The sequence below is a fragment of the Apteryx mantelli genome, chromosome 3 (assembly GCF_036417845.1).
Source record: "Apteryx mantelli isolate bAptMan1 chromosome 3, bAptMan1.hap1, whole genome shotgun sequence".
NCBI classification, from domain to species: domain Eukaryota; kingdom Metazoa; phylum Chordata; class Aves; order Apterygiformes; family Apterygidae; genus Apteryx; species Apteryx mantelli.
In genome coordinates this window covers 115,144,344-115,164,475 of record NC_089980.1, presented here as the reverse complement: position 1 = coordinate 115,164,475, position 20,132 = coordinate 115,144,344, and the positions used below count along the sequence as shown (strand labels likewise).

The following is a 20,132-nucleotide window of genomic DNA, read 5'->3' as shown; positions in this document are numbered from 1 at the left end:
GAACAAAGATAACAAAGGATCATTTGAGCAAGTTGATAGTTTCAGTTTTCTAGTAGAAAAGAAGAATCCAGCACAAAATAACCAAGTGCTTGTTGGTGTTCACCACATTTAAACCAGAAAGGCTTCCAAACCCCAGAGCAGATAAACAAAAAGGTCAAATACTGTTCAGTGTCAGTCTGTCAATCCAGTCAGCTATGTCAAGTCAATCTGTTACCAGTCTAATGTATCCAAACTCAATCTAAAATGTTTGAACTAATTAACTGTTTTACTGCAGCTCACTGAACAAACACTAACCCTTAGTAAGCATTTTGTGTAACAGAACCACCCTTAAGGAAAAAAAAAAAAAACTTACACGTTAGGACTTATTTAAGAAAATGTTAGCAGAATTGTTGCATATGGTCTTCTGCATGTCCTAGCTAATAGAAAATTCCACCAATTATGTATCTATGAACAATGAGTGATAATACATTCCCTATTTATATTCACAAATTTCTTTTGGCATTTATAATGCAACTGATGCTTTACTTCAGAACTACTACTTCAGAACCATGAATCAAAGTAGCATAAATAGATATGTACAAAGATGATTGAAATTATAAAAAAATTCTTCTAAAATTTCTAATTATTTTCTAAGTAATTTCTAGAAAATCATGCAAGAAAGAAATGTCCAAACCATTACTGTTATAGTTCAGCCACACTATTGCTTTCAAAAATATCTACAGTGAGATCTACAATTTGCAGAGTATGCAAAGGCAACATTTAGATTCTGTAAAGGTGCTCTTTAAAATGCTTGGTATTAGAGAAACTAGCATAAAACAAAGTACCTGATTTAATCCTTGGAGCCAGTATATTAGGGACTAATTGAAAAGGGCAATAAAGTTATCCATTTATAAGGCACATCCAGGCAATTAAAATTTTAGAAAAAACAGTTAACTGCAGACTCAATTTCCTAGGTCATACATCTACTTACTTCCATGGAAAGGAAAGCAATTAAGAGCAGGGGCTAAGAAGTTACTCTATTTTAGCAGTATTTTTAGTAACAAACATATACTGGTACAGATGTTAGCACCAACACATATACAGTATAACCTACATGAGTATATCTTATATGTGCAAACATCAATATAATCTAATATTGTATACATTCATCTTTATACAAATTATGGTATTTAGCTTGTAGGACATTGACATAATCAGAAAAAGAATGCGACATCATGATCTTGCATAAGTGTACATATTCAGTCCTTCTGATCTTGTGAAGAGAAACATAGATATAAAGCATGAAATTTGCTGTCATTATTTTTTGACCCTTTGACACAGTATTTTAAGTCAGTTCCCTGGGTACGGCCAGAAAGCACAGAGTGCAGGGGATGATGCACAGAACAGAATGCTCTGCTTTGCATTTACCAGATCCTGCTGACATTAATGCTCTTTTCTGTGCATTTCTTAAAGGAGCTTCATGCCTCCAGATTTCTTAGAGAACAAAAAAGGTTATACTTCCATTAATTTCAATTGGTCAGGCGTTTGTACCTCTTTTTACTAAATGGCTGGCAAAACTCTAAAAATATGCATTAATCATAATTATCATTTTCTTAAGAATTTATATTAGACATTTTCTAGCATGCAGAAATGCCTTTTTTAAAAATATGCTTCATGCTGACCCAGAGAACTTCTTTTTTATGTTGCCCTGTCATGAAAAAAGTGATGCTTGAATTCTAAAAGAATTATGTGTTCCATTCACCCTAGCTCTTCTAAAAATATCACATACCCTTAAATACTCATTAATCTGAACATTGGGACTGTATCACATCTCAGACTGTCAAAAGTTTACAGCACTGGACTGTACAGTTTGTCAGAGCAAACTCATATTTTTCAAATATGTTACTGAGGTTTCTTCTCAAGGAACATGAATTTTGGAACCAGAAAACAATGAATTCCCTAATAGCCCTATAATATATATATTAAACAGAGAAACAAACTCCCTTCTGGTTCAGAACAGGCTTAGTACAACCTTACTGATTCAGATGTCATACCAATTTTTCAGTAGCTTGTTGTTATCACATTATACATTTTCTACTGCTGACACAATGAAGCACAACTCCTCCTTTCTGTATCTTTTAATACAGAGGCTTTATAACAGCTATTTCTCCAAATTATTCACAGAAAAAGTAAATAATACTTTCAAGCTATGAATAGACTTTCCTAATAAGAGGTTTGATTGCTGCAGAGAGAGAACCCTGGCTTTAGGTTGGTATTTCTATTTCATGAGGAAAGTCAGTGTCAAGAGTCCACAAAATAATAATAATTAAAAAAAACCCTAAGAAATTTATATAGTGACTCCCTAAAAGATAGATATTCTTATCTGTCATCTTTAGGACAAAAAAAAATTAGGGATATAGTTCAAGCTACAAGGTTGTTCAGCAAAAAGAAAAAAAAAAAGAAAAAATCTGTTCTCACTTCTATCAGTATGACGCAAAAGGAAAAACACTTCTAGATGACTGAAATGTAGATTTCCAAATCAGAGAACTTCAGAGAAGCAGCAGAAAGAAACAAATATGTAGTGAAAAATATTTAAAAATGAAGATAAAAAATTTAAAAACAAAAAAAGTGTCTCAGATGAATGAATTGGCTCCCACCAACACCTTTCTTCAGCACTGTCTGTTGTTTAGATTGGGCAGTAGTGCCTAAATGGGCAGGGTACTTTAGAAGATTTTGTTTCTCTAGAAAATAGTTATGGATACTATTTTAAGCCTGAATCTCTCTATTCAGTAAATGAACTTACACATCCAAGTGGGGCTCTAGACTGAACTTCAGGAGAGATACATCTAAATTTAGCATTGATATGCAAGTCCCTTTGGGCTTCCAGCTTTCAGTCTTTCTGATTTGCAAGACCCCACTTCTCTACACTTGATGATACATATTCTGAAGAAAGTGAGGCACAGAAGAACTATGTAGGAATAATTTTCACTAATTAGTCACAAACAAAATGTAAGAATCATGATATAATGGTGCAATTTTAGTATAATAATAGGAAGAGATTATCTCATTCAAAGGAACGGAAGGAAATTTCATTTATGTTTTTTCCCTTTTTAACTTGTCACTGCAAGAATCAGCATCTGCATTTCCATAGTGGCAGACACATTTCAAATCATAGCTGATGAAACAGAATAGACAAAACAAGAATTTTCCAAAAGATCTTTTTTTAAAAAAAAAGTCCTAGAAAGATGGAAACTAACAACTTTTCGCAAGAGTAGTTTACGGGTGTGTAAAGATGCTCATGACAGACAAGGTAAAGCAGTGTTTCTCAGCTGACAATATTTACAATTTAAGACCTTAAATTTGTAATCAGGTCCACACAGCCTTTCCTTTGTACTTGAGTACTATCCAAATGATATCCGTTGGTGTAAAAGGTACTACAGTCACTTCATATAGCATACAGTAAGGAGCACAAATCCTGCAGGCACCTGTGCCCAGCTATACTTTGAGACCCAAGTTCTGTGATTTGCCCACATTTCCCGGGTATATCTGCACCTTTTGGATGGAATAGTTTTTTGAACTTCATGTCACACTCCCTTCTTTTCTAATAGTAACGTGCTTTCAGCCAAAAGTTCTTGCAGGCTTCACACAATGGCTTCTATTCACGTCTGAACTTACTATTATACGGTTGCTCTCTAATTGGAACATTGGCCTGGATTTAAGAATAGCCTTAGAAAGGCATTCAAATGGCAATACAGATACCTCTAGTTCCTTCATCCTGTGCTAGTGATGTGGAATGCAAAATAAGTGAAGCAAGTCATTTATCATTCAGTTCAGTTTTCTTAATTGGTACCTGTTGATTGGTATTTTATGTAATTAAATCCGATAGCTTAATTCCATGATCCTTCTGTGTCTTGCTGTGTGACCAGCATGAATCATACTTCCCATGATTCGAAGCTGGTATAAATACTTTTAATGAAAAGAAAGGAGCTTCAAATGTCTGCCTCAGGCATTATACTATCAGAGATACTTTGCAAAACAAACCGCATTTATTTCAACCTTCATTTTAATAAACCTGGGGATAAAATCAACTCATTTATTTACCATTTACCTTTCTGTGCTGTGTTTGCTGCTCATCAAGTCTGAGATGTTTCTATCTCTGGAGACTAAATACATTTATCCTTACAGCAGCCATATTACAAAAATAGGATGTTATGCATATTCTCTCAAGCTCTTCCTCACTCTGCAGGTAGGTAATCTTTGGTAAAGCATGCCTGACTGAATAGCACCCATTTTTAAAATACTGGCTTTAACATTGCCATTTAGATATCTAGTTTTTTTTACTGCAGCACTTCTGGCTTTAGTAAGTAATGGGGATCTTTTTTCAAAATGACTGAATTTTAAAAAAATGGAAAAGGATGAGAAAAAGTGTTATAACTACTTTATAAGGATAATATAAGTATTAAACAAAACTTTATAATGTTGACAGTTGTGCCAATTTTTATTTATAATCACAGTTTCAAGCTCAGTTGGTAGGGTAGTCATTATCTGGTTAAGTTTGATAGTTTCAAAAGTAGAAGCTGATTTTTTTTTCCTGCAAATATATTGCAATATGTTTTTAATATATGCAATGTATTTTAAATTCCCAGATAGTTACACTCCCCTCTTCCCTCAAAAACATCCACTGATACTCCCTCTGACTAAACATTCCAATTATGCTTTTTGCATTTTGACCATTTTTTATGAGAGAATGAAGGGCAGTTCAATGCACTACCTTCACTCCACAGCTGGTTCTGAATTCAGAACATGTTTGTGTGATCACAGATGTTTCTGAATAGTCTTTCTTATGTTCTCAGTGGAACTGCTGCATTTGATTGCAAGCACTGCTCTTAAAAGACATCAAGAAAGATGTGGACCAACTGGACAGTGTCCAGAGGACAGTAATGAGAATAATCAATTCAAAAAGTAAGAAGAAACATTGAGAATGAACCACAGCAAGATTAACGCTACAGAAAAGCTGGACTGAGAAGACAACAGCCTTCAAATACATAAAGAAGAATGAAAGAAGAATGCAATAACATCTTCTTGTCCATTGTGGATACAAGAAGAAATAATGACTTTACACTGCATCAGTGTAGACTCAGGTTTTCCATATGTATATAGAAAAAATATAGAGAGAAAAACTTTGCTAGGGTAAAAAAAAGTGAATTACTGAAATGGAGTGCTCAAGAAGGTCTTTAAGGTTAGGTTAAATGATCATCTGTCAGGGAAGATTAGAAAATCTCTTAAAGCAACTTTCAGCTGTAATTTCTATGATTCTACCATTAAATTATCAGTTTTCTTAAAGAGTCAAACATTACCAAGTAAGCTGTCTCGTTCCGTCTGTCAGTCTTAAAGAGAAAATCTGCTTAGTTCAGAACCATTTCTGGTATTTTTATCAGGTATACAAAAGCCAGAGCAACAAAACATATTCAAAATGCCTGACAGAATCTCCAGGTACAGTTACATGCAACTTGTGTCTCACCTTTTGAAAAGAAGCCAAAAAGATTAGGACACTTCCACTCAGTGATGACAGCTCCCCATACAGGTAAGAATGACAGCTCTTTTATTATGTAGAAAACTTGGACTGAACCTAAACTGGGCAATATTCTTCCCTGTTGTGGAATTTAGGAGTTCCAGTCCCTATTCCACCATTTTTTTAGAGAACATTCTAACTCAGTTTTAACATTCTTCACTGGGGAAGATACCCAGATCTTTCAGGTTTTGCTGACAGGCTGGCCAGTCTGGTAAGGAGGGCTTTAAACTAGGAAAGACGGGGGAAGGAAGAGTTATAGAGACCATACAGTTAGCGAAAGAGGGCTCAAGTGGGGATACCTCCAGCAACTGCATGCAGCTAAGGAAGTATCTACAAGACAAGACTACAGGGAAACCTCTTGCACCCCTTCTGGGAAATCAGCATGCTTGATCACCTCTCTGAAATGCCTGTACACCAATGCACGCAGCACGGGGAACAAACAGGAAGAATAAGAGACCTGTGTGCGGTCGCAAGGTCATGATCTCATTGCCATTACAGAGACATGGTGGGATAGCTCGCATGACTGGAGTGCTGTCATGGATGGCTGTGTGCTTTTTAGGAAAGACAGGCCAGGAAAGGGAGGTGGTGGAGTTGCCCTTTACATGAGAGGGCAGCAGGGATGTACGGAGCTCTGCCTGGGGGTGGATGATGAATCAGCTAAGAGCTTATGGGTGAGGATTAAGGGGCAAGCTAACATGGGTGACACTGTTGTGGACATTTGCTACAGGCCGCCTGTTCAGGAAGAGGAAGTCAATGAGGCCTTCTACAGACAGCTGGAAGTAGCCTCACAATCCCAGGCCCTGGTTCTCATGGGGGACTTCAACCACCCTGATATCTGCTGGAGAGACAACACAGCTAGGCACAAACAGTCCTGGAGGTTCCTGCAGAGCATTGGTGATAACTTTTTGACACAGGTGGTGGCAGAGCCAGCGAGGAGAGGTGTGCTGCTGGACCTCGTACTAACAGACAAAGAAGGACTGGTTGGAGATGTGAAGGTGGGGGGCAGCCTTGGCTGCAGTGACCATGAGATGGTGGAGTTCAGGATCCTGTGAGGAGGAAGCAGGGCAATGAGTGGAATCGCAATCCTGGAGTTTAGGAGAGCAAACTTTGGCCTCTTCAAGGACCTACTTGGAGGAATCCCATGGGTTAGGGCCCTAGAAGGAAGGGGGATCCAAGAGAGCTAGTTAATATTTAAGCATCACTTCCTCCAAGCTCAAGATCACTGCATCCCTGTGAGTAAGAAATCAAGCAAAGAGGGCAGGAGACCTGCATGGATGAGCAAGGAGCTCCTGGCAAAACTCAACCAGAAGAAGGAGGTCTACAGAAAGTGGAAAGGGGGACAGGCCACTTGGGAGGAATATAGAAATATTGTCAGAGTATGCAGGGATGTGACAAGGAAGGCTAAGGCCCATTTGGAATTAAATCTGGCAAGAGATGTCAAGGACCACAAGAAGGGCTTCTTCAAATACATCAGTAGCAAAAGGAAGACTAGGGAAAATGTGGGCCCTTTGCTGAATGGGGTGGGTGCCCTGGTGACGAAGGATGCAGAGAAGGCAGAATTACTGAATGCCTTCTTTGCTTCAGTCTTTACCTCTCAGGCCAGCCCTCAGGAATCCCAGACCCTGGAGGCAAGAGAGAAAGTCTGGAGAAAGGAAGACTTTCCCTTGGTCGAGGAGGATCGGGTTAGAGATCATTTAAGCAAACTTGACACCCACAAATGCATGGGCCCTGATGGGATGCACCCTCGAGTGCTGAGGGAGCTGGCGGACGTTATTGTTAAGCCACTCTCCATCATCTTTGAAAGGTCATGGAGAAACAGGAGAGATGCCTGGAGACTGGAAGAAAGCCAATGTCACCGCGGTCTTCAAAAAGGGCAAGGAGGAGGACCCAGGGAACTACACGCCAGTCAGCCTCACCTGCATCCCTGGAAAGGTGATAGAGCAGCTCATGCTGGAGGCCACCTCCAAGCATGTGGAGGACAAGAAGGTGATCAGGAGTAGTCAGCATGGCTTCACCAAGGGGAAATCATGCTTAACCAACCTGATAGCCTTCTCTGATGGAATGACTGGCTGGGTAGATGAGGGGAGAGCAGTGGATGTTGTCTCCCTTGACTTGAGGAAGGCTTTCGACACTGTCTCCCATGACATCCTCATAGACAAGCTCAGGAAGTGTGGGCTAGATGAGTGGACAGTGAGGTGGATTGGGAACTGGCTGAATGGCAGAGCTCAGAGGGTTGTGATCAGCGGCGCAGTCTAGTTGGAGGCCTGTAGATAGCGGTGTCCCCCAGGGGTCAGTCCTGGGTCCAGTCTTGTTCAACTTCTTCATCAATGACCTGGCTGAAGGGACAGAGTGCACCCTCAGCAAGTTTGCTGACGATACAAAACTGGGAGGAGTGGCTGATCCATCTTTCGAGACACTCAAAAGCTGTCTGGACAGGGTCCTGGGCAACTTGCTCTAGGTGACCCTGCTTGAGCAGGGATTTTGGACTAGATTATTTCCAGAGATCCCTTCCAACCTCAACCATTCTGTGATTTTGTGCATATAAGCACCACCATTCAAGTCAACCTGGCAGTGAAGTATACAACGCAAGCAAGATGCTGAAGGGAAGATTCACAGCTGATAACAAAATCTGATGTGGCTCTGTTGTCATGAATGGAAGGAAGAGTATGCCTGTGTCTGTCCCAGTATAAAATAAGCCCTGTGAAACAGGATAGGGATAAATGTACTTTCTGTCCCTGAGGTTTGTGGTGCACCTGATTGTTTGTTTACAGCTCCTCCCCCAGGTCAACTAATATGCCAAGGCTCCCTTCCCTCTTCTAACCTAAAGAAGGGAGGAATAACTTCTTTTTCTTCCAATTTTCTGTTTAGACTTTAGTGCTGAAGAGAAAACACTGTCACATAATACGTTGAACTGGGTGACAAATAATTCTAGCCACTTCAATGCTAGTCACAGTTTCAATGTATAGATAAGCAATCACTCATTAAGACTATATCACATGAAGTGTGTTTTTTTTTTTAAATGAAAGAGTTCTGTTTTCATAAATAAATTACATTTGTATAAGTTTAGGCTTGAATCTATAAAGTTCATCATGACTCAACAATCTAAAGGCTTTGAGTATTTTATTTAAAGATTGGAGAATTTCACACAATGTAAAATGAAACAGTTATAAGCTGATAAGGTGTAGAAGTTATCTTAAAAAACTGCTTCTGGGAAAAATCGGTATTATTAGAAATAAAGAGCACAGAAAGATGGTGTTGATTAATCACCAGAAGAAAAATAATAGCATCACATCTTCAAATTGTTTTCCCCTACCACTGTAAAATAATTGATTTCTTACTTTTAACTATTTATAAACAAAATTATTGCTGCATTTTATCCTCTTCAAAAACAAGTTTTAAGGAATTGTTTTTGTAGGACTCCTTGTCCTTTTGAAATATTTGTTTTATTAGGGAAATGCTGAACTCAAAATAATGGAATAAATTACACAGCTTCTCACTTCACAGTCAGATCTCACCAATGTGGCAGCAATGGTACTTGTTCATTCTCATGAAGTCTTTTCTTTTCTTTTTCTTTTTTTTTTTTTTAAAGGTAGTACAATGACCAGAACTGACAACTGTACAGGCAAGGTGACTGGTGAAAATACTCAGCCTCTCTTCTGTAGTTAGTATTTATGAGATTTCCAAATCAGGTAAGCAGTAATAGAACAATTTGTTGCTCTTTCACAGATATGTTCTGAAATCATGGCTGCTTGGGTTGAATATTATATTGCATGGAGAGAGACAAAATACACAGAAATAAAACTTTTCAGTTCAGAAAGGACAATTCCTCAGGAAAAAAAATCTGTTTTAGTCATATTCTAAAAAAAATCTTAGGAGAAGAAATTTTTTAACTCATATTCCACCTCTACATTCCACCTCAACATAGCTCATTAACATGATACACCTACTACAATTGTATATGTATATATTTTTAAGAAAATATAATTCAGACAGAATTTCCAAGAAGCATATTATATAATACACCAATCAATTTTTTGCTGTAGATCAAGTCAAGTAAGTGAAAACCATTTTACAATCAAATATAATTTCAAAATTCTCATTTTCATATCATTTTACTCTTTCTTTAAAAATAAGTTTAATTTTACTTGTTTGAAAAATGGAAGTGCTTTTCAAATTTAGAATCTGGAAAACAGACACATAGCCTGTTGATTAGTTCTATATTCTAAAATAACTTGCAACAATAAGTATAGTATACTAACAATTAATAATTTTATGTCCTAATCAGTAATCCAAGTCAAATGGTTGAAGTCAGGCTGAGTTAATTATTGTTTTGATCCTGTATAAAAACAGATGGCCATAACCCAAACACACATGAGAGGCTGTGTTACACAGTAGGAGAGTCCGTATCACACCGACTAGTTCCAAGGGGAGACAAAAATGAAGAGTAAAGAACCTTTATCCTGCTTAATTATCTAAACTGGCAGCATTTTAAGAAATAGTTTTTGCTTTCATTAATTTAGAATCTGTATTAAAAATGAATTAAAATTGGTAATTGTAACATAACACTTTGAAGATGGAGAAGACAGCATTACTCATATTAAAATATACGTGAAAATGTGAATTATTTAAAGATTTTAAGTCAGATTTTTTGCAGAAGATAAACAAGTTTTTTATTAAATACATTTAATAGGCCTCTTCTGTGTTTAATTTACAGCATACTGAATGACTATATGTTCTTGAATTTCCAGTTATGGGGATATGTATACATAAAATCTAAACATCACCTCTGAAGATTTTCCTGAGAAAGTTCAAGGGAAATATGCTTGAGAACTACATGCCCACTTACATTTACAGACAGGTGACCTCCCTTTGTTGCTCCATAATCCATCTTCTTGACACACTGCTGTTGCTTGTTGACTAGATTCTAGCTTGAAGCCCTCATTACATTCATATACCAATCTACTGCCCAAAGTGAATTCATTACCTATAACTGAACCATTCCCAGGGGATTCAGGAATACCACAAGATACAGCTAAAAAGAAAGGAAAAGATTTAAAAAAAGTTATTTCCTCATATTAATCAAAACAAAAAAATATTGCCCCATCACTGAAATAATAAACACAGAATAGTAATTTCGACAATTCCATTTGTAAAATTGCAATGAATTTTAAAACATTTCAAAAATGTAAGAATATTTAAAATATTAACAAATACGTTGCAGTGCATCTAAAATAGGCATTTTATAAATCATTACTTTGTTTAATTCAGTCACTGGAGAGATGGAAATTCCAACACAGACTAAGCAATGAAAGGTCAATAGTTTATTTTTTAGGGGAAAAAGAATCTAGAAAGTGTCCAAAGTGATTTGGTCCAATAAGAAATGAACTGGAAACTTCTTAAATGTTTTCTAATACTCTGCTTCCATTTTCTCTGGATTTCTTTCATTACCCATCTACTATAAACAGAACTTCATGTTTGTTTCTTTTTAAACATGTAAGACAATGTTTGACATTTAAGAAATCAGCTTAGCTTTTTTGTCTGATGAGAAAAGCACTTAAATATATACTTAGACCATGAGGAGTTCTACTGAAATTAAGGGCATTATCCAGATACTTACAGTTAAACACTTAATTACATACCTTACTAATTCACTTCAAAATGCAAAATATTATGTGAATTTAGGCCTTATTCATTTTCCATACCATGCAGGAAATTACTAACTTTAAACAGGTGCAATTTTGAGTTCCCTCTGATTCTCATTTCTCTAAAATGGATCTTATGTTTCATTAACAATTGTTTTGAGATTCCAAATTATTATAGCTTTTTGATGCTCCTTCAAAATTGTTCCCCAGACAAGTAATTATTTTTTCAAGTTCACAAAGTTTCATTTCTTTTCCACTTACTGAAGTATGAATAGCATTTAGTTTTTCAGCTTCTTTAGAATTTATTTATATTTTTATCAGAGCTCAGTACAGTGCATTTAACAGTATCTCCTAATATACAATTTTAGGATAGGGTATAATTCCAGAAATATCAATCTCAGTCACCTTTAGGTTTCCAAGACTCAATTGCCTTCTGCCACACAACTCACCTTCCTTGATTTTGATAACAAAAGGAAGTAAGGTAAATCTTTGGTAAGCTTTTATTTAAAATGCTACACTTTGTTTAAAATGGTTATTTATCCACAAAGATTAACTCGATGCTTGTGTAAGTCAGTAATGCTGGTAAAGAATTTACATTTGCCCTGTGGCACTTTTGAAGGTAAAAGTCATAGCATTATTTTCTCTGAAAATATTTTATTTTTTGTAAAATGGTAACTTGGAGCACAGAACACACCACAATATTAGAATGAATCTATTTAAAGATTTCATAACCCAATGTATATGTTTATAGAATCACTAGCCTCTCTGAGTCTAGCATCCAGTTTATTAATCTTCAGTAAATACACTGAATAAAGATGAAACAGTTTTGAAGCTTTCATTTCTACATATATAACAACCCAGGGAGGAGTTCTGCAAATGTCTGTTCCATATATACAAATCTATATCTATATATCTTTTATATATATATATATATATATATTCAATTGTAAGACGCTATTCAACAATTTAACAGTCACAAAGTCCTGTGGGTATTTGTTCCCTTCCTCTTGGAACTGTGAAGTATTATTTAATAAGATCAATATATTACAAAGGAAGAAATGACAGACTGTGTCTGAAATCTGTTAAACATAGGTGAAGATAAGTATAAAAAAATTGTCTAATTTTTGTTATCATTTACCTGATTCAATGAAAATGATTAATTTCACAACACATTGTCATGGTACCATAAACATCATCCTAAAGGTTGTCTTCAATATTCCAAAGTTGTCACATTTGATGCATTTAAATTAAATACAACACAGTGTTTTGCATATGATTATAATGAAGAGAGGTAGGCAGTATAAAATGATAAATGGTTAGTTCATTTCAGTTGTTTGCTTCCATCTGGAATCTGTCACATTGCAAATAGAACTAGAACTGAAGAAATATTGAAAAATAAGCTGCTTCCTTTGTAACACATCTTATTGGCACTTTTTGGCACCCTAACCAGAGCCACTCTTGTCTTCTCATAATTGAGTATTTCTCCTTCAACGGGCAAAGGCTGAGCCTCCTGCCACTACAAAGGGTAGAAATGGGACAGAGAAAGGGCAGAGAGAGAAAGGTGAGAAGGAAGTGGTTCTGGAGACCCATCTTGGATGCTCTTGATGCTGTTTGAGAAAATGGAGAAGGGAAGGGTAAAAGCTGCTGCTGCTGCTGGCAGTCACACTGGTACACTGCCCAGGTCATAAGCATCAGTTATGCCAGGTCTGACGTACTATCCTGTGTACTAAAGCACCTCAAAATCCATGCTTCCTGTCAAACTTCACCACTTTTACTCTATCGTACCACAGTCCTTACCATCTCTTCTCTTTCTACCTAGACTGCTGATGAGGACTTTTGTATTGTTACAATGTGAGGTTATTCCTGCTGCTGCTTTAGTTATTAATCAGAAAAGGTGGCACTGCCCCTGTTACAGTCTGGCTGGCTGTCTCTCCCCAAGAAATTGGGATTGGAAAGAAATATTCCTGCTGCTATTAATTTCCTGAGGCTGCTAATGGCTTCTAGAACAGTAGTATCCAAACAAAACATTTTAGCACTGTTAGTGTCACTAAATAACAAATACTTTAATGTTTGAAGTAAAGTTACCTGAAGAAAACTCACTGAAATGGCATATGCTCTTTTGACAATTGAAACAATGTCTCTCCTGACACATATTTAAGTATATTGAACCTTTCAGAATCCCAAACGATTGCTAAAATGACATACTGATTTCAGGAAATCTTCCAATTTGAGGAACTGTCCATGTGCTTCTAAGGTCAATGATTGGATAAGACTCCCAGGTTCCAGCTGAGAGATGTGTATTTAGAATGTGAAAAATATACAGCTCAACCTTAATTGTCTCTATTATCTTGCACATCATAAAGATATACTTCCAAAGAACAGGTAATCAATGCAAGCTGAAAACCCTTTTACTATCTAGAAACTGGGATGCAACTTTAATTTACTTAAATGTTCCACATGTGTTACTGAAATTTATTTCTTATCAAAATCAGTAAATAAGTAAAATTTATGGCAATCCTTTAAAATACCTATATATCTTTAATATATATCTTTTATGTATTATTCATATATAGTGCATGCAAATTCACTGCATACACAAAAGAGGCTGGAGATGGCATTATAGTCAAAAATTAGAGCTCACTGAGTTCCATACACTGGAAAACCCTTAAATTTAATGCACATGCATTTATCAGCTAGTGACCTGTTTCTGGCATCAAACATACTGCTAAGAGAGGTGTTTAAATTCCCTATAAATTAGAGGGAGGAGTTTGAAGCAGTTTGATGGTCCCTAGATTCAGGGCTCTGGGCAAACTGCAAAGGGATATCCTCAAGCCAGTTTTCTAAAAATAATTCTGAAGCCTTCCATCCCAGGGCAGAGACAGAACCCAGTTATGGTCCTGGAACCTTACCTTGGGTCAGCACAGCAAGAAAAAAAAACAACAACCCAAGTATCTCCAGCTCAACCATACAGTTCTATTCATTTCAGCAAGCACAGAGCTATCTATAGTGACAATACTTAGAATGAAGGTTTTAAGCAGAAAATTGAACATCATGTATATTTTGTCATTACCCTGTCATAAGTTTTAAGCTTTTCCAAATACCTAGGATCCAGAGTAGGGAACTCCTTCCTTAAAGTAGGTACCTCTAGTTTTCTTTCACAAATCTATGAGGGAGTCTCCGTTTCATTCTCAAATGGTGCACCTGAAGAGCAGCCCAGTGTTCTTCAAGGCTTTTAAAGTTATTCTTACATCTTTTAGGAATGAGTGGGAGAAAAAAACAAAGCCAAAGGCTGAGTCCTGTATATGAAGAACAGACGGGACAAGGAAGGGTATTTACACTTGCCTCTCAGAGGGAGCGCTGCCACCCTGCCGCCCTCCCACTGCCACCACGTCTCAGACTCCTGACCCCCCACCCCTCCTGATCCATATGACCCTGACAATTCCTTCTTGCTTTCAGTTTTTGATTCTATATACTCTTCTTGCCAAGCTTTTCTCCTATTTTCTCTTATTATCTAGTTCATCTCAGAGCCTCAGCCTTCTTTTCCTGTTCTCCCCATGTATGAGGATCTGGATATGAGCTAGACAGTGACTAAGATGGCATAAGTGGTTCCCAGGATCGTTAATAGGGTCTTTATCATTTTCTCTCAGCAGCTATCTATGGAGAGCAATAGCATCAAAATGGCTTCCAAAGGCGAATCATATCAGCACTCTCCAGATATGCTTTTGATAGGAAGTTTTGCTTTGGTCCAGGCTCAGGGAAATGTCCTTGGGCCACTGCGTTACCACTTATGGATCAGATGTAGATTCAGTTGTTGAGCAATGTTCTTCTACTTCAAATACTCACTAAGGACGTAGGAAACTAAGATTCAATCACCGCATGTGCTACATCCCTTCAGAATGCCCTAATGATCACATTTTAAGCCACTTTGTATTCCTTACCCTGCCTTTTTAATTGCGTAACCCATCAAAACTAATTCAAACCTAATTATTTGCCAGAGGGAGAATGAAGGCAGGTATCTTCCTCAATAGGCCAATGAATACAACAGTAATCAGGGCATGAATTGTCCCAGGTTACTGTTACTACATCAAAAAAATAGATATATTTTTGCCAGTGACTAATACATCTGAAAGTCATATGTTATTTTTAGTAAACTACCGTGGCATATACCACCAGGCATATTTGAAAAGAAAATAGTGATCTCTGATTCACAAGTTTCCACGCTCAGAGGAAACATCAAGATATCAATGTTCTACCAGAGGAAGCACATTTAAAACAGTTAAGAAATCTTATAAAAATATGCAACCAAGAGACCAGCCTGGAAATTTTCAGTCTCAGAAGTGAAAACAATAAGTGAGAATGCGAGGTTATAAAAAAAAAAATGTGTGAGTGATTGTGTAAGAATTAGAATTCTCTCTGATCATAAATATTTTGAGTTTAGCTTGACTCATTTTTTTCTCTTGCTTCAGCAAATGAAAGTAAAGATAATAACAGTAAGTTACAATTCCCCAGACAGAAGTCAAGTTCTTTATATATTGCCCAGAACATTATTATATGTATCTGCATTTGATAAAACTGGAGTTGAAAAATATCATCTGATCCTACCAGACTAACCCAAATTAGAGATGTGTTTATATTAAAATTGATATTGTTATATTACATGTGTAACAGAGAACTTCTCTTTTCTGATAATGAATGCAATCAAACTTGATTTCAAGCATTAATTGAGGCACAGTCATGATGCTTAATTACAAATGTAACCCTGTGAGATCAATTTTACAGGAATTTCAGACTTAATTACAGGCATTTTTATTGGGAAATATCCCATAATGAAATCCATGAGCTGGACCAAATGCCTAATTTTAATCAATTTTGATAACAGATACTTAATGTATTTAGAAAAATACTTTACATTTTAGAGTTTGTTGAAAAAATATATGCTTCCTCCAGATACCAAAGTTGGAATAATAGCTCCAGATTTGTAATAGTGAAATATTAAAACTAAGGAATCCTACATTCGCAAGAAGTTGCTGGTAAAGATTATCCTCACTCCCTATGCCCAATATCTTTTTTCCTCTACTGCTAAGAGAAATCTATATACCCTCAGTCATACACATACTGCCAAAATTACAAATACTGCTTAAAATGAAAGAAAAAATGTATTTGTGAGCATGCTGCATTTCTAATGTGTCACAGATACACACACGTGCACATAGTGACAAAACAGCACAGATAGACTCAGTGTCTGAAGCATTTTATAACTTTGTCAAGTCTGCTTAATTTTTGTTCAGACTTTATTACTTTTTGGGACCCTTTCTCCACTGGTCATCCATAATCAGTTTCTAGGACCTCATGTCAATACTTGTACATATCCGCACATTCTTCCTTCTGCTTTCTGTGAATTATCCCATTTTGCCCCCTCTATTTGAAGACTTTTTTCTTAAATTGTTCAAAAAACTATTCTCCCTCACACTCAGAACTCTTCCAACCTTCACATACCTCATTACTTTTACACCTAGTTTTCAAAGTTAGAATGGCTAATGTAAAAAACAAAAATGTAAAAGAAAAACACATAAAAATCAGACTGTTCTGAAAAAAAGGAAGCAGCTAAGGAAAAAATACAGGTCTTTATTCTAGCATTTTCCAGGTTTACAGAACTTTGAAATCTTATAAATTTATGCATTCCTTAAATATTTCTCTAGACCTTTAAAAATAAAGTGAACCCCTGCCTTTACCTAAATTTCACCATATGAAAGAATCACACTAATACTCGAAGAATTCTGAAGTGCTGGGACATCATATTTTCATTATACAGGCCTCTGCTATTTGGTTGAACAATATTAGTAGTAATAGCAGGCTGCCATCATCTGGGTGGATCAGAAGTAGAAAGGTATGGGGTAAATTTGCAAATAATTGCTGACAGCTGAGGAACCATGAGATCTTAAATTCTATTGTAGGTACTAGGGAAAAGTATGATACAGTGGGTCCTACAGCTTATGACCTCAACTCCTCAGCCTAACAAGCACACAGAGTACTGTCCCTGTCCTCAGATGTTCAAAGAACCTGAGCTCTGGAGTAAGACACCTAAATTTCTCGGGTCATTGATGGCTAGTCAGCAGAACAGCTTCCAAAGTTTCACTGCCAGTATTGATTAAATAATGAAGACGGAGTGCAGCCATATAGGGCTTGACTTGTTTCTTCTCCCATTGTCTAGAGCTATGTGAAACATTCTCAGACCTCTGAGTCACCTGACAGGACTGCTGGATATAACACAGGGGCTTGTGTCTTTCTGGACTGGCAGTTGGAGGACAGGTAAAATACTTTAGAGTGCCTCAAATGACACTACACCACATTTAAGCAAATTAATATATATGATATAGATGGATTTTGCAAAGTCCTTCTCCTCTACCCTAAATTCTTGATCTTATCTAACACACAACTCTTTACCCTTCAATAGCAATAACCGCTTACCGAATAATGTGTGAAAAAGTATTTTTACCTAAAAATAACTGTGCCTAACTGCTTTGTACTACTTTATGCTATTCTTTTTCTCTGTAATTTGTGAGTTGGTTTTCATACAGGTAAAATTTTAAACATTTGACAAATGGTAACTAGTCTTAACAGATGTCTGGAACAGGCTAGGATAGACCCAAGTTATATCCAGAATACATAAAAAAAGCAGAATTTACAAAGTATGGCTTAAAAGAACTGTTAACAAAATAATATGCTAATCAAATTAATGCTTGAAAATCAAATTAATGCCTGAAAACTACTGCATTTGCAAAAAAAAGTTCTGTAATACAAAATACTGTTAGCTGTGGAATGTTTGAAGATACATTTTTTATTAAATTGAGAAGTACAGAAGATGTATTTTTCACTTGGTCCCTATTTAACTGCATTAATGTAGTTTTTAATCCTACTGTTCTGGACACATTAAGCACATGAGTCAATATGCAGTTGGATAAACTCATGATGTCAACATTATTTGCAATTAAATCATAGAAGCATATCCAACAAGAAAACAATACCTTACCTTGGCAGATTGGCACAGGAGAATCCCACTGATACATGCCATTTTGGTGACGCCTACACGTTGCATTGTTGTGACCAATCATTCTATATCCAGGTTTGCAGTAATAATGAACTTTACTTCCAGCTGGACCACCTGTTTTATTTACAATTCCACCATTCCTCAAGATGGGGTTTAAGCTGCAGTAGGGAGCTACATGCCAAAAAAAGGACAATAATATTAAAAACACTTAAAAGTTACTTAATTCACAATGTTCATACTATTTATGACACATGAAAACTTTGTATGCAGTTAAAATTAGTACAGAATTCTTCACATTACTATTGAAATTCTCAGTGATGATTCAGACTTCTTACGCGGAAATATCATGAAGTTCAGAAACCTAGCTTATATCTCCAAAACACTTAACGCTATTCCACATGAGGAAACTACAGTCAGGAAATATATGGCTTGTTCAGCAAGTCAGATAATTCCCATTACTAAATGGCCTACCTCAAAATTTGGTAACTTTATAAATATAAAACTGTTCTTTGAGGTACAAAATATACACTATAAATTTCAATGGTTATTATTAAAAAATTCCAAACCTCTTAGACAGCTAGGTCAAAAATTAAACACTTTTCCAAATAATACATTAAAAATTTAGAGGACAGAGTACCATATTTGGGATCATTCAATGTAATTTTTCATGTTAAAATCTATGTAAATGTTTTACATACATGTCCTCCCAGAGATATTACATGGTAATTGGATTAAATTTTTACCAAAATAATGTCTCTAAGGTGACTGCATCTTCTTAAATGCTGAATACGCAGTGCATCTAAAATAAGATAAAATGCACTCTTTTAAACCTAAGCTTTGAAATGAATGTAACCATAGCTGGAGCATTAATCACTACAAATACTGTTCACGGACAGGCCTTCCTGATCATTATACTCCTCAAGAACTTATAACATAAAGATGAAAAGTTTATGCCTGTACTAAGGAAGTCAAAAATCTTATAAAATATGTATTCCTGTCAAAAAGTGAGTAATACAGACTTTTTTTTGCTTGTTTTCTTTTAACAGGGTTGCAATACCTGTATGTAAGGAAGGAATATGATTACCCAGACTAGGATGCAGGTCAAGCAAAAGTACAGCATGGTTTGACAAATGTGTGGAGCCTAATACAAATCTATTTGTTGCATGTAATCATTTTTAACATCAGATAAAAGCAATGTAAAAGCAGTGTAAAAAAATCATCCTGACTTTATAATGACATACAAGCTACTGGATGCTGTCAGGCTCACAGAGATTAGTATCCTGTCAGAACAAGCATGGTAGGGCCATAACTTGCTGAAAATAGACCTGGCTGAACATCCACCACTGAAATAAGACTATGTACATTCTTCACAGAGTAAGACCAGTGCAGAACTGTCCTGATAACTAAAACATCAATACCAAGAACTCTGAGAGTGTAACTGCTACTACAACACTAACTCTCCATATCATGTTGTAATGTTTCTTAGGCATACCATGATGTATATATATCATTCTTGATAGACATTTATCCAGACAAGTTGTGATTATATTTCACAAATGTATAATTACAGAAGTTGGCTTACATCTGTAATGCTCTTTTCTTTTATATGTTTCTTGTGCATAGCCTGGACTTCCTTCCCTCAGTTTTCAAAATCTAGCTCTCTATTTGGATTTTTAATGAATTTTCTGGGGTGGCATGAAGTTTAGCAATTCAAATGTTTGAAAAAGGAAAGATGCATTTTTTTGAGTTAAGCTGCATTCTTGCCGTCAACCTGGTCCAAATTAAGGCTTTGCAAAATAAAGTCTTTGAAAAGCCTTACACCATTTAAACTGTTTACTTTACTTGGTTTTAAAAATTCAATTGATAATATAACAACAAAAAAACCCTACTT

At 36.2% G+C, this 20,132-nt stretch overlaps 1 protein-coding gene across 1 annotated transcript in view; it reads right to left on the bottom strand.

Annotated features, from left to right (window-relative positions):
- The window catches only part of CSMD1 (CUB and Sushi multiple domains 1), a 1,279,784-nt gene that overhangs the window by 89,961 nt on the left and 1,169,691 nt on the right, over positions 1–20,132 (bottom strand). The window contains exons 49-50 of the mRNA XM_067294827.1: positions 18,224–18,412; positions 10,398–10,583 (exon numbers count right to left, since the gene is read on the bottom strand). Coding sequence (XP_067150928.1) covers positions 10,398–10,583; positions 18,224–18,412 — 375 coding nt within the window. The remainder of the gene's footprint in view (positions 1–10,397; positions 10,584–18,223; positions 18,413–20,132) is intronic.